This window comes from Phaseolus vulgaris, chromosome 4 (genome assembly GCF_000499845.2).
Source record: "Phaseolus vulgaris cultivar G19833 chromosome 4, P. vulgaris v2.0, whole genome shotgun sequence".
Taxonomy (NCBI): domain Eukaryota; kingdom Viridiplantae; phylum Streptophyta; class Magnoliopsida; order Fabales; family Fabaceae; genus Phaseolus; species Phaseolus vulgaris.
In genome coordinates, this window is record NC_023756.2 from 46,034,554 (window position 1) to 46,047,947 (window position 13,394).

The 13,394-nt window shown below is 30.4% G+C and overlaps 3 protein-coding genes across 4 annotated transcripts; 1 reads left to right on the plus strand and 2 right to left on the minus strand.

Annotated features, from left to right (window-relative positions):
- The first annotated feature begins 3,018 nt into the window (after positions 1 to 3,018).
- LOC137838007 (cysteine-rich receptor-like protein kinase 44) lies at positions 3,019 to 6,562 on the plus strand. Its single transcript, XM_068647206.1, has 5 exons — positions 3,019 to 3,343; positions 4,205 to 4,415; positions 4,516 to 4,753; positions 4,830 to 4,980; positions 6,048 to 6,562. Exons 1-5 carry the CDS (start codon positions 3,143 to 3,145, stop codon positions 6,408 to 6,410), a joined length of 1,164 nt encoding a protein of 387 aa, XP_068503307.1. The 5' UTR covers positions 3,019 to 3,142; the 3' UTR covers positions 6,411 to 6,562.
- Positions 6,563 to 7,308: 746 nt separating this feature from the next.
- LOC137838008 (small ribosomal subunit protein eS7-like) lies at positions 7,309 to 9,625 on the minus strand. Of its 2 annotated transcripts, none has more exons than XM_068647207.1 (6): positions 9,504 to 9,625; positions 8,619 to 8,701; positions 8,441 to 8,514; positions 8,233 to 8,356; positions 7,750 to 7,932; positions 7,309 to 7,606 (listed from the first exon to the last, which is right to left on the minus strand). In XM_068647207.1, the coding sequence occupies exons 2-6, from the start codon at positions 8,691 to 8,693 to the stop codon at positions 7,487 to 7,489; spliced, it is 576 nt and encodes a 191-aa protein (XP_068503308.1). In that variant the 5' UTR covers positions 8,694 to 8,701; positions 9,504 to 9,625; the 3' UTR covers positions 7,309 to 7,486. The 2 variants fall into 2 exon arrangements, with proteins under 2 accessions (XP_068503308.1, XP_068503309.1); XM_068647208.1 differs by having other exon boundaries at positions 9,509 to 9,584.
- Positions 9,626 to 10,726: 1,101 nt separating this feature from the next.
- Positions 10,727 to 12,209, minus strand: LOC137838908 (transcription factor MYB62-like). Its single transcript, XM_068648117.1, has 3 exons — positions 12,047 to 12,209; positions 11,785 to 11,914; positions 10,727 to 11,336 (listed from the first exon to the last, which is right to left on the minus strand). Exons 1-3 carry the CDS (start codon positions 12,207 to 12,209, stop codon positions 10,727 to 10,729), a joined length of 903 nt encoding a protein of 300 aa, XP_068504218.1.
- Positions 12,210 to 13,394: the final 1,185 nt, after the last annotated feature.

Sequence of the window (13,394 nt, forward strand, 5' to 3'; positions counted from 1 at the left end):
CCATATTTGGTGAACTCTCACTTCAATATTTAAGATATGATTAGTAAAATAATTGTTTAATCATTCGAAAATTAAAAATCAGTTTTAATGCTTCGTAACTTTTTGAAAAAAATTATAAAAAATAAACATGAATTTTCCTTTTTAAAACAAAATATCAATTCAGTTTTATAAACATAAATTAAAGTTTAAAAAAGAAAATACTAAAACGTGTTTTAAACTATGATATTTTGTTTCAAAATTTAGAATTTCAATCTGTTTCAAATATATGATTTTAAACATAAAATTTTTATTTTGAATATTTTTCTATTTTTTTATAAGGGGATCTTAACTAATCAGTAATCAACTATATTAATTATACCAAACTAAGTTTAAATATTCAAAACAACTATCTTCTCACTGAATTCAAATATTGTGGTATTTGCAATTAATAAATTTCACCTCCTTATCTTTATCTTAGTAGACAAGTCTTAAAGATAAATTCAATGAAATTGTTCTTTCACTTTATGTCAAATTAGCAAGTTCATATTAGTTTAAAAAACAATAATGAGTTGTTCAAACAAGAATTTCCTACTTTTTTATTAGAGTAATAATAATGATTGGAGATTTAATATCGATTAAAGATAAAAATATTTTATAATATATAAGTGGGTACAAATCTTATTTTATAAGTCGGTTGGTTTTATAAGGTTGAATGAAACTTAAAATCATGTAAAATTTATTTTAACGAGAATTTGTTGATCTTATCAGATCACCTGCTATTGGGTGTTGGACATCCCACATCAAAAATTCAAAATTCACTTCTAATTTATCTTAGATTTTAAACAGAGAAAAATTTATATGTAAAATTCATTATGATTTGACTCTATAAATTGTTATACATAAAACTATTAATAATATAAAGAAAAAAAAAACTTATATATATATTCACTATTTTTATTTTTTTTTGTCATCATCCTAATATTATTTCTTAATCTTTCCAAACTAATTACTTTATGAACATAAAAAAGACAAAAACTTTTTGAACATAGAAAAAAGATAGTTGACTATGAGAAAATCTTTTTTTCTTTGTGTTTTATTATTCACATGGTCTATGGAGTATATAACATTGGTGTCAAAAATATATATTTGAGAAAAAAAAGAGTAGCAATGGCTTGGTTGACCAAATAAATGTGTTCATCATTTATTTATATTTCCAAATTCGCCTTCTTTTCCTTGACCAATAAACTTAGCCATTGCATTAAGAATTATAGGGTTAAAACATAGTCAAATAGCATTCCACTAATAATCTTAACCATGTCATTAAGAATCATCTCGTCAAGAAGTTGAAGCTTCTATGGTCAACATTGTGAAAGTTAATCAATTCATTTCATTTGATCTTTCCTTGAAAAAATTTTAAAATTATATTTATGTTTTCTATATTTAAATATTTTAAAATCATATTATTTTCCAAACCATGTCTTGCTAAGAAATATGATAAAATCATGTGTTTTGAAAAAAAATGTCCGTAATTTATTACATATTTAATATATTGCTAAAATTTATATATTATTTTCCTAATTTTCTGTCGCATCCTACACGAAATTTTTTAAATAAATCCTCAACTTAAAAGACTATTGTTAAGCAATTTCTCCACAAGTGCTATAATATTATTAGAAAAAAGAAAAATAATATATATATATACTTTTTTTGACTTTTTAACTATTTTGATGCAATTTCATCTTAAAATCACTAAAATAGACCAAATTTAAAACTTTACAACAATAAATAATAAGTCGTATTTTGTGTACATAAGCATAACTTAAATACAAAATTAAACAAAACTTATACATGATAGTAATTGAGTTATGTTGATTATTTTTGGAGTGAAACTGTGTTTCATCTACATTACTTTTCTTTAATTTGTTTCAGGCATAGGTGAACTAAAGTGGTAGAATTTTGTTATTTTGTTTTGTATTTGTTAAAAATATTCTTATAAATAAATAAAATATTAAATAACAATTTTCATGTTTTTTAGCAAACCACTTGTTTTTTTTATTAAATTTAAATTTATTAAATAAATCAGACACACAAACCTAAAAAAAAGTAATGTACATAAAACACTACAAAATTAATTAACAAAAGTGTGTACAATTTTTGTTGTTTAATTTTTCATTGTGTTTCATTTACACCACTTCCTCTTTTAAAGAAAGAGCCCAACTTCACCTAATTAGCAGATAATTAAACAAATCAAAATTATGTTTTAATGAACATGATTTTAACATATCAGAATTTTAGAACTAAAATCATGTTATTGGTGACTTCTTTATTAATTTCTGTGCTTAGTAAACTCGATTATTCTAATTATTTATTTATTGCTGTAAATTTTTTGGATATAACCTATTATGATCATTTCAAAATGAAATTGCATGATAATGGCCCCACTTTTCTTTCATGTTTTTTTTTTTGCTTTTTTTGTGTTGTTTATGAAATAAATGCGTTAATGTTGGAAGACAATTGAGGGAAATTGCCGTGTTTGACTGACTCAATATTATTATCATTAAAAAAAGACTAATTATTCAATTACGACAACTGCTATCATAAAATCGCAGACCTGCAACGTTACAATTAAGTTTTTACGAAATTATTATATTTCTTTTCCTTTCATCCTATTTATAAATAAATGAAAATTACATTATTAAAATTAAAATTTGTATGTTCAGATAACCATACAGTTAAAATGATAAATTGTTGAGTTTTGTGGAGTTTTAAATTTTATTGAAGTATAGATAAATCATTTTCGATCATAAAAGTGTAGACAGATATTATTATTGTAATGGTAAGGAAATGAAAAGAAACTATCTTAACATATAAAAAGACAAAAGAAATCATTTGAATACAATATTTTCTAAAATTAGAAACCATTATTTCTAACCTAAATATATACTCTAGTAAAAAAAAGATTACAAGAACATTTATTTCACTTAACAATAACTATATATATATATATAAGTTTTTTTTTTATATAAATAATATAACAATAAGACAGAGAGGGGTTGCGGAAGGAAGACCTGAAACATTGGTTTGAGAAGACTGACAGAACAACATAGTCAACTGAATAGTCAGTGCTGCCACCTCGGAAATCGTGCTTAACAACGTTGTCCTCATGACCTTATTCTCCTGGTTGTGCCCATGTTTCAGGAAGGGCGGCGCAACCTCCGACGCCGGCGGCGACCACCACGACGATCCCACCGAGCCGGGGGACTCCTTGGACCTGATCTTCGACCTCCACACTCTCCAACTCGCTACCAACTTCTTCAGCAGCCTCAACCAGCTTGGTCATGGAGGCTTTGGTCCTGTCTTCAAGGTACCATTCCCCTTTCTCCTCTTCAAATTTCAATACCTAATTAGTTGCCTCACCAAAATCAAATTTGCACATTTTGTTCTTGGTTCTTGCCATTTTAATAACAACTAGATTTTCTGGTATAGTAGATTTGTGATTTTAGTTCCCTGATTCCAATTCTCAAATTACGATTTTGGTGGCTCAGTCACAAGCCTGATCAACAAATTGCAACCTGTATAAAAATTAAGTCACACAATTACAAAAATTTAAAAATTAAATTGATATAATTGTAATTTTCAAGTATTAAAATCTCTATTAACTATGGAAGAAGATCTTGTTGGCACACGTGGGACCAAGGAATTAAAATAGTTACTAATTTATAGAATCTTGAGAATAAAAATAGAATTCACAAACCAAAATACAAGTGATTTACCAAATTTCATCTTCAAATGTATTCTCTAACCAAAAATTTCTAGTAATTAATTTTCTCTCCAGGTTATGCCTCTCGGACAAAAAAGCTAATTCACAAACCATAGTAATTTATGATTATAAAAAGTGTTTTCAGTTTGATTGCTTTCTAGTTCTAGTTAAATTCTTAAAAATTATGAATTCTTATAAAAGTGTCGTTTTAGATTTTGGTCACTGGATGACCAAAGATCAGTCATGAGACAGTGGTCCTAATTGTTGAAATTTCAGGGATAAAATGACTCTGGTCGTTTGATAAATTTAGAAACTAAAACGACGATTTTTGCTTAATTAGGAAGCAAATTAATCAGTAAGATTACTGAAGTATTATTTCAATTCAATTTCTAACTATACCCTTTTTCCAATTTTTTTGAGAAGGACGGTTTATGTAATTGATTATATCATGCATGCTTTGTGCAGGGAATGATGCCAAATGGTCAAGAAGTAGCGGTTAAGAAGCTGTCATTGGAATCTAGACAAGGAGTTAAAGAATTCACCAACGAAGTCATGCTATTACTCAGAATTCAGCACAAGAACTTGGTTACATTACTTGGTTGTTGTGCAGAAGGGCCTGAAAAGATGCTTGTCTATGAGTATCTACCTAACAAAAGCCTTGATCACTTTCTGTTTGGTATTGAGAAAAGATGTTTCTTCGCCTATTTATTTACTTCTGTTTTGTGGTTGCTTGTGGAAAATGATTGACAAAAGTTGTAAGACAAAAATTTTTTCAGATAAGAGGAAGTCTTCATCTTTGGACTGGGCAAAACGATTCAGAATAGTTACTGGTGTGGCAAGAGGACTTCTCTACCTGCATGAAGAGGCCCCAGAAAGAATTATACACAGGGACATTAAAGCTAGTAACATATTATTGGATGACAAGTTAGTTCCGAAAATTTCAGACTTTGGTTTGGCAAGGCTGTTTCCTGGGGAAGACTCTCACGTGCAGACATTTAAGATTTCCGGTACACAGTGAGTAGACTCTTCCCTTCTTGGTGTTTGTTATTCAGGTGTTCGTATCCTAACACTTTATATTTGATGAATGCAGTGGTTACATGGCTCCTGAATATGCATTGCGAGGATATCTGTCAGTGAAGACGGATGTTTTCAGTTATGGAGTTCTGGTCTTGGAAATAGTTAGTGGGAGAAAAAACCAAGATATGCGACTTGGGCCAGAAAAAGCAGATCTCTTGAGCTATGTAAGTTGATCAGATGGCAGACATTTATGCAAATTTAGTATGGACAACTTATGCTCATGAACTTAGATTCTTGTTATAAATTAACTAACTTACATATTTTTTACCAAGAAAAATGCATATTTTCTAAGCTTGTGCTGAGGATTAATAAAATGGAAAACTGCTGTGTCATTACATTAGTAATGATGCTTGTTCTTGATATTCACTTATATATGTTAAGGTTACCCAAACAAGCATGCTTCTGAATTAATTCTGCGACACAACTGCTTCCACAAGTGTTTTCTCTGTTACCATGTATAGCTGTTTAAAGGTGAACCTAGGTGTAATGTAAACTGGGATGGTCACAAGTCTAGTAAAAAATTAGGCTCTCCACCTATAAAGATTGCATAGTTTTAACCCTTCTACCTTCAATCCATAATAGTGGAGTCTTGTGCACTAGAACACTCCTGTGTTAAAATTTATTTCGCAAAAACTTGTTCCATAATCAGGGTGCAAATTTCAAAAGAGTTTGAGGCATGGATAAAGGTCACATGCCAACCATTAATCCCTACTTTTTCTTCTTGATAAACCACTATTCGGTTTACCAACTTTTGTCGGGGAAGTGATTGTGATTGTGATCATATTTCATTTGACGTTGATTTGTTTGCCAGCTTTGCTATTTCTTGATTATGTAGTAAGATCCGATGTCATTGGAAACCACTTGTTATGGGTTGTAAGTGTTCTAACCTCAGTCTGACTATTGCATACACAAAAAAGACCTCGTTGATCGTCTGCAATCATATATAATTTGGTTTATGTCTTTGCTGGTAAACAGTAATTTTTTTGCATTGAAATGACATCATAGAGCATCTAACATGAAACCATTTTTGGTGAGATCTAACATATGAAACTGGACAACAGAACATGCATTTTATGGAACCATGATATGTATATTTTAGTCCCTGTTATTTGACTTATGTGGTCAAAGGGAATTAACATGAATTTCAAACCATAAACTCAAACCAATCATTAAGAAAAATAAAGTGACCATTTCATTCACACTTGTGCATTTTCTTCATTGAATTCTGCAGGCATGGTCGCTTTATCAAGGAGGGAGGATAATGGAATTGATTGATTCAACTCTCGGTAAATACAATGGTGACGAGGCAGCAATGTGCATTCAGCTAGGTTTGTTGTGCTGCCAATCAAGCATAATTGAAAGACCTGACATGAATGCTGTTCATCTCATGCTCTCAAGTGATTCCTTCACTTTGCCAAGACCAGGTAAACCAGGAATTCAAGGTCGTGCAGGACATTGGACTACAACTACATCTACTGCTTTGACCAATACCAATCCTAGTAATACTACCAGGGCCTCAGGTGGTAGTGGTAGTTTTATAGAGGATTATTCTAGAAATTCTATATCTACCTCTTCTTTTGATGAAGGCAGATGACCTCCATCCATATTGTATAGGGTGCAATAGAAGCTCTATTTATTGAAGGGTATTCTTTTTGTATTATTGTAGTTACCTTAACAGAGAAATGGTTTGATGACAAACAAAATTCAGCATAGTTGATATGATTCTTGACCATATTTTTTTTGAAAGGATAAATTTCACTTCAATAATCTTTACATATCGAAAGGATTAGAACAATTATTTGGAGATATGCTTGGTCTAAAGAAAAGAGAAATAGTTTGGTATATTTAATAGTATATAAGGATTGAGGCCTTTTGCTTTGCTGCATGTACTCTTGTACAGAGTTTTTATATGGCTAGAGAATAATTTGATAACAAGCATGAGGATCTTCGGTTGTTATGGAAAATTTAAGGGCTCATGTGACACTTTAACTAATTTAATCGATGTGGAATCTTGAAAAGAATTGAAATTTATACCTAATTATATGTTATTAAATATTCAACAATACGAAACATGGAAAATGTGTTTTTCATATTAAATCATTTTTTTATAAAATCTTTATTTTCTTTAACTATTCAGATAATATTTAACATCATACAAATATACCCCGCTATTCAAAAGAATTGAAACAATTTTTTACTTTGAAAATTTACATTATCTAACCGATATTCACCACATTCTCATCCTTACACTAACATTATTACACTAAATGTTTAAAATATCAATTCTGGGTTTATAATTAACAAATAAGATTTACATGTTAAAACTAAATTATATATAGCTTATTTTTAATTTACATATAAAAATAGAATAGATTAAACTTTGTTTTTCTTGCTTATTCTCTTCAATATGCATTTATAAAGAAAATTATCCAAAATAAACCATCAGTAACCTTTAGGCAAAGAACCAAACATCGATTGACAAATAGTAGAAATAAGGGAATCACATTTGGATGTTATAAGAAAATATATGAAATTCTACATTGATAAACCAGGAAACAGTATTTTCTAAAATCCCTAAAGGATATTCGGAAATAAAACCAACTCAACAAAACCAGCATCCAGCATATGTAATGTAATTCAGAAACAAATTCCAAAGCCTACAAATGGAACCTAAGCCTCGGTTGTAGGATATTCAAATACAACATCTTTGCCTGAAAACTTCCTGTATACTGCAGCAAAAGTTTCCAACTTGTATTCAGTGTTGTTTCTCTCCTTGGGGTCCAAAAACACCTATGCAGACAAGAGCAATTTAAGCATAAGTATTTATTTTCTGATATTACATTCATATGCTCACAGTAGCATGGTTAACTTAGATATGATTATTAAACACACAATAAGAGTAACTTAGGAAGTTCTTTGGGTATAAACTGTACCTTCATAATCTTGGAACCATCAATTCTATACCTAACCCGCTTTCCAACAATCTCAGCAGGTAATACAATGTCCTCCAGCATTGCCTCATGCACAGCAGTGAGTGTGCGGCTGCGTGGACGCTGAACAGCTGAACCTTTCTTTGGTGGCCTCAATATCCTACGGGTGGCAATCAGGACTACATCCTACAGTACAAGATTAAAGGTCATTAACATATAACAAAAGAAGTATCACACCTTTTAAAAAAGTACATGAACTACAGAAGCCTCAAAAGGATAGATGATTTTCATGGCTAATTTTATTAAGTCATCACAGTAACTTTAAAACAGTTGCATATAAAGAGAAACTCAACTACAGACCAAGGAGAATTAAGAGATACTGAAAAGAATAGAAAGTGAAAGACACAACAGATGTTAAGGATAACAAGAATAATTTCCAATCTATTGAATCCATACGTATAACAAAAGGGACAAGACTCTGCCTACCTTCCCGCTAAATTTTTTCTCAAGTTCTCTCACAAGCCTGACATGGATCTTCCTGAATCCTTTCCTTAATCTGTAGGGGACATGGATAACCACAGCCTTGCGGTTCCCAGAAACATCTATCTGGCTGTAGATTATGAAAAATGATAGTCAAGAGACAAGCAAAAATTTCATTATCTTCCCACAAACAACCATTAAAACATATTCTTACACGGCTGAATTTATGTATAAATCTTTCAGATCACTTTTCAGCTCATTGTTAGTATTTTCAAGATCAAAGAATGCCTGCAACAACAATTTATGAACAATGCGTTAATCATTGCACTTGAAACTGATTATTGGGCTCCAGCATACAGCAACAACAACAGTGTAAAGAACCAAAAATAAACCTGTCCAACTGACTCCTCAAATTCAGTTGGCTCAGCATCCTTATCTTTGTGGATTTTCTTCCTTGATGTGTACATCTTGACAACTGTAAACAAACAACGGAATTAGATAAATACTGTAGATTAGATTTATAAAATGAAAGTTTAACACATAAACATCTGACAACAAACACAGTCTAATCATCAACGAATATACTAATTAAACCTGTATCAGATACCACACTGGTCTAAATAATGAAGAAACAACTTTTTAATCCCAGTCACATCTCATCATTTTTCATCAACAAACTGTCCAGATTACAGAACATATTGAGCACGAATAAGCCAAACACTCTCAGCACTGTGAAGATAACAACACAACAATCTTCCATTTTTTTCTCACTCAGCGTCATTTACCGATTTTAAAACTTATACATTGGTCAGAAAGTTCAATGGTTACACTTCTCCCATTGAGACAGTGTATCATGAAGACGAGAAGAACTCTATCTATAAACCTATAAATAAATAAAACAACGCTAGAAGTTACAGCACCTAATAGTTTACAAAAAAGTGTGACACAACAATTAAGACTGAGATTCCTGTCACTTGTGAGGTTACAGATGATCAAACTCGGAGAAACCAACGATTATTATCACTGCCAGATAATGCTAAAGGTGAAACATGTTTCTGAATCTAATTAGAAGAAATACAAATATAAAAAAAAAAAAAAAACAGAATCTCAGAACAAAGCAAAACAGAATCATCGATCAAATTTCCATAGCAGCCATTACGCAAATGAACAAATTTTTCACAAAAACCTAAAAATGAGAACTTGTATTCCTCTCTCCGTTGATTTTGGTGAAGAATTTGTAGAGTGACTCAAATTCTAAAAGGGTGTCAGAATCCTACCTCACCCAAAGAAGATGAAAGCCACCGAGTGCCGCTGCAAAAGAGTGAGTCCCTGCTCTGTTTTCGCTGCAGTGAAACCCTAACAAGAGTGATTAAATTTACTTTATAAAGATTGAATGAACGACTCAGATCGGGTGTTTAGCACACATGGACGGTTGTGATTCCGTGATAGAAACTGTGTATCCTGGCCGTTCGATTAACACATTTTCTTTTTAATTTTTTTTAATGTAAATAAAATTTTATGTTTTTTAATTTCAGTAATATATTTGCGGAATTAATGTAACTTTTAAATTTCCTTTTATGAAATTAGGTTAAGCAAGGCAAAAGTTACATGGTATGATTTTTTTTTTCTTCATAAGATAAGTAGTGGGTTGATTTTGAGTGGAGTTTTTTTTTTATAGATTTCAAATTTGCTTAGGAGAGATAATTATATTTTTTTGAAATATTTAATATAATTATATATTTAAAATTTAAATTCAATAATATTAGTTAAACTGGAATAATTTCGTAGCTGCATACACTTTTTTCTTTATGATTTATTTAAAAGAATATTAAACTATTTATTAAAAAATTATAATTATCAAATTATGTGTAATTATTGTATATATTATACACGATTATATACTATTAACTTAGTAATAGAATTTTATGATTAATGTAATTGATTTTTAAGAGAAAGTATTACACTTGTATATAGTTTCTAAAAAACGTACCTAAATTTTATTACTGATTTATTTTTAAAAATAAAAATCATTTAAATATAAATAGATTCATCAAACAACATATGAATTAAGGAAAATGTTAAATAAGCTGACAGAAAAGAAGAATATGAAAAAATACCTTCCAGTTGTTTCTATTTTTTTAATAAAAGAATATATTTCAAGAATAAACGTTTCTCAGTTTTTGCAAATTTTCACTTTCTTCTCGATGAAATAATATGTTCAATCAAAGTTGGTTGTGGCTGCACTTCAAGCATATTTATGAAATCTTTGATAGTGTCATGGTTTTACACTCACATTTTCATTTTTTGTATTAATTTAAAAAAGAAACATATCTAGATATACCATAAATTATAAAATTCTTAACATTTACATTGGTAGCTAAGTTATTCAACAATTGATTATCTATCTAATAACAAGCACTACATATAAAAGATAGTTTGTGAGTGGTTCTGAAAGAGTTCTCTAAAATCTAAATCTTCATCTTTGTATGTTCCTAAATTGTCAAAATTCATCATTATTCCTTGTGCTACATTCAGATTCCATATTTAGCCACTTGGTTTCTGATATTTGGCAACCAATCACTGTGGCTGTTAGGTTGAAGGAATCCATGTCATAGGCATTGTTATCTAAGTTGTAACAATCATATGAACAGATGCCAAAATCATAGTTATCTAAGGCCTGAAATTGATTTGTAGTGCACCCCAAATGCTGACTCATATTTTGCATATTTACTGATTCTGAATTGGAAATGCTTGAACCATTGTTGTGTACAGAGTCTGAGTTCTGTTCATGCTGATTCAAGTGACTGAGACCTCCCTGGCAAGTGATTTGTGTTTTTGGTGTTGCCCCAATCCCAAATGATGAATAATGAGAACCACCATCAGAAGGGAGAGGAATTTCTTGGTCTTGGAGTGACTTGGCTGAAGGAGATGATTCTTGTGCTTTAAGAAGATATCTTGTCGTCTGTAGACCCTTGACAAATTCTAGAAATCTTGTTGTTCTCTGTGTCTCAAATTTCACATATCTTGCTTGTTTCTGAATCCTTGTTCTCCAATAGTTCTTTATTTCATTGTCTGTTCTGCCTGGCAGCTGTTGTGCAATTTTTGACCACCTACAAGTATCACAAAAGTGGGAATAAGAATCCAAAGAAAGGATGTTATTTTGAAATTGACTAGCATAGCACATGGTGTCCCATTTTGCTTCTTTCTTAAGAATAATAAAAAGCTTTTTGTTTTGAACAAGTTAGTAGGCGACCTGAAACCTTTAAGATCAAGAACAAGTATGCTCTTAACCTATTGTGTTGTCTGTTTCTTCTTAGAGACTTTCCTAGTATATATACATTCAAACCTTTGTATCTGGTCTTATTTTCAATCCTTCTTCATAGTAAATGTTTTCCTTTATTTATATACTAACTTTTCGGAATTCTCATAATTCTCTCGATACGCATAAAGTGTCTTTAAAACAAGATCAACATCGAATTCTTCATCGGATTCGGCCTATGATATTACAATTTTGAATAAACACAGTTTCACAAAGACAAGTAATTATGAGATATTCACCTGTTACCCCACTTTGAGTGGAGTTCAAAAATCAAAAGCTGCTCCTCTGAGGTTAAATTGCCTCGTTTAATATCTGGCTTTAGGTAATTTAGCCACCTTAATCTGCAACTCTTTCCTGTTCTCCTTAATCCTTTGAGAAAAATTAGTCATCACAAAAGATAAAGAAAGTAATCAGAATTAGCATGCAAATTGTTCAGAAGAGTATAAAAATACCAAATAGAGTATCACCAACAAGGTTTTTTTCATTCTTATCTTGGATTACCTGAACTTATAGCAAGCAAATTCCATCTCCCTTCTCCATGATTGGCAATGTAATTGATAAGAAGATTGTCCTCTTCAACACTCCATGACCCTCTTCTAAGTTCATTATCTTCTTCACTGTAACAAATGATACTCTTTGAAGGAGTAGACATGGCAAGTCTCATTGATCAAAACTCAAAACACCATGCATATATATGCAGAGGAGAGCTATTATGAGTATGCAAATTAGCCTACACCAGATATATAAGTACACATGGTTTGAATCTAGTATACAGTGCAACATATTTTTTGTGGATTTTGTCAATGTGAACAACATGAACTTTGTTGCTTTTTCTGTAGACAGGAAAAAACTACTACTGTTGTTACAAATTCCATATCATGGCTTCTATATACTTTTCATGGTCTCTGCCCCATGAAACAGTAAAAGGTGGACATGTTCATTGTTCAGCATCTTACCTCATTTCTAGAAGAATAAAAATATTACAGTGTATTACTACAAGTTACTGGTCACATACTCAAGACAAAATTATAGTGTTTTAATTCGAGTAGAGATTAAAATATTTTATTTTTTATAATTGAATGCAAAATTACAGTGTAAGAAAGTTTTGTGAAATTGGATTAAGTTTAAAATCTTTAATAACTTGAAATTGGCTATGTTATTTAAGTCAGAACAAATTCTCTTGAATTGCACTCTATAACTTAATATTTTATGCAGGTAATATCACCTTTTGCACATTGGACAAGGAGTTTCATCCCTTAATAAGAAACTTATTCGAGTGTTGCTAATAAAAATAATAGGTGTGAAGGAGAATTTTGTCTTTGTAAACACAAGTCTGCAGTTAAAAAGTGAGTTCCAAATACAGATGCTAAAGGGATCTTAGACCAAAAATAATATTTTATACTAGCATCAATAAAGATCTCCCTTTTTCTCTTCAAGGGTAGAAAATAAGAGTTATAGGATAAAATCTCCTTTTAGTTCTTTGAACAGCAATGTTCTTGTCCCCTCCAATGGTTTTATGTATTTGTTTGTAAGTAACAAGTTAATCGTTAAAATGAAATTTAAGTGATTTTATGCATTTGTAAGTATTCTTTGTCAGATGATTGTTTGAAGTGTAAGTCTAACTGAGATGTTAAGTTGCATAATAATGTCTAACATAAAAGATATTTCTCATGACGGTTTCAAAAAGATTTGTAACTTATTTTTATAATTATAATAAAAAATTATATAATAAGTTTTGAGTTTTTAGAAAATTAATGTATATAAATTAATGCTTGAATTGTTAGAATTGACATAAATCTAATAAATGTTTTTTTAAATTAAACACTTCACCCGATACGTGTATCCGACA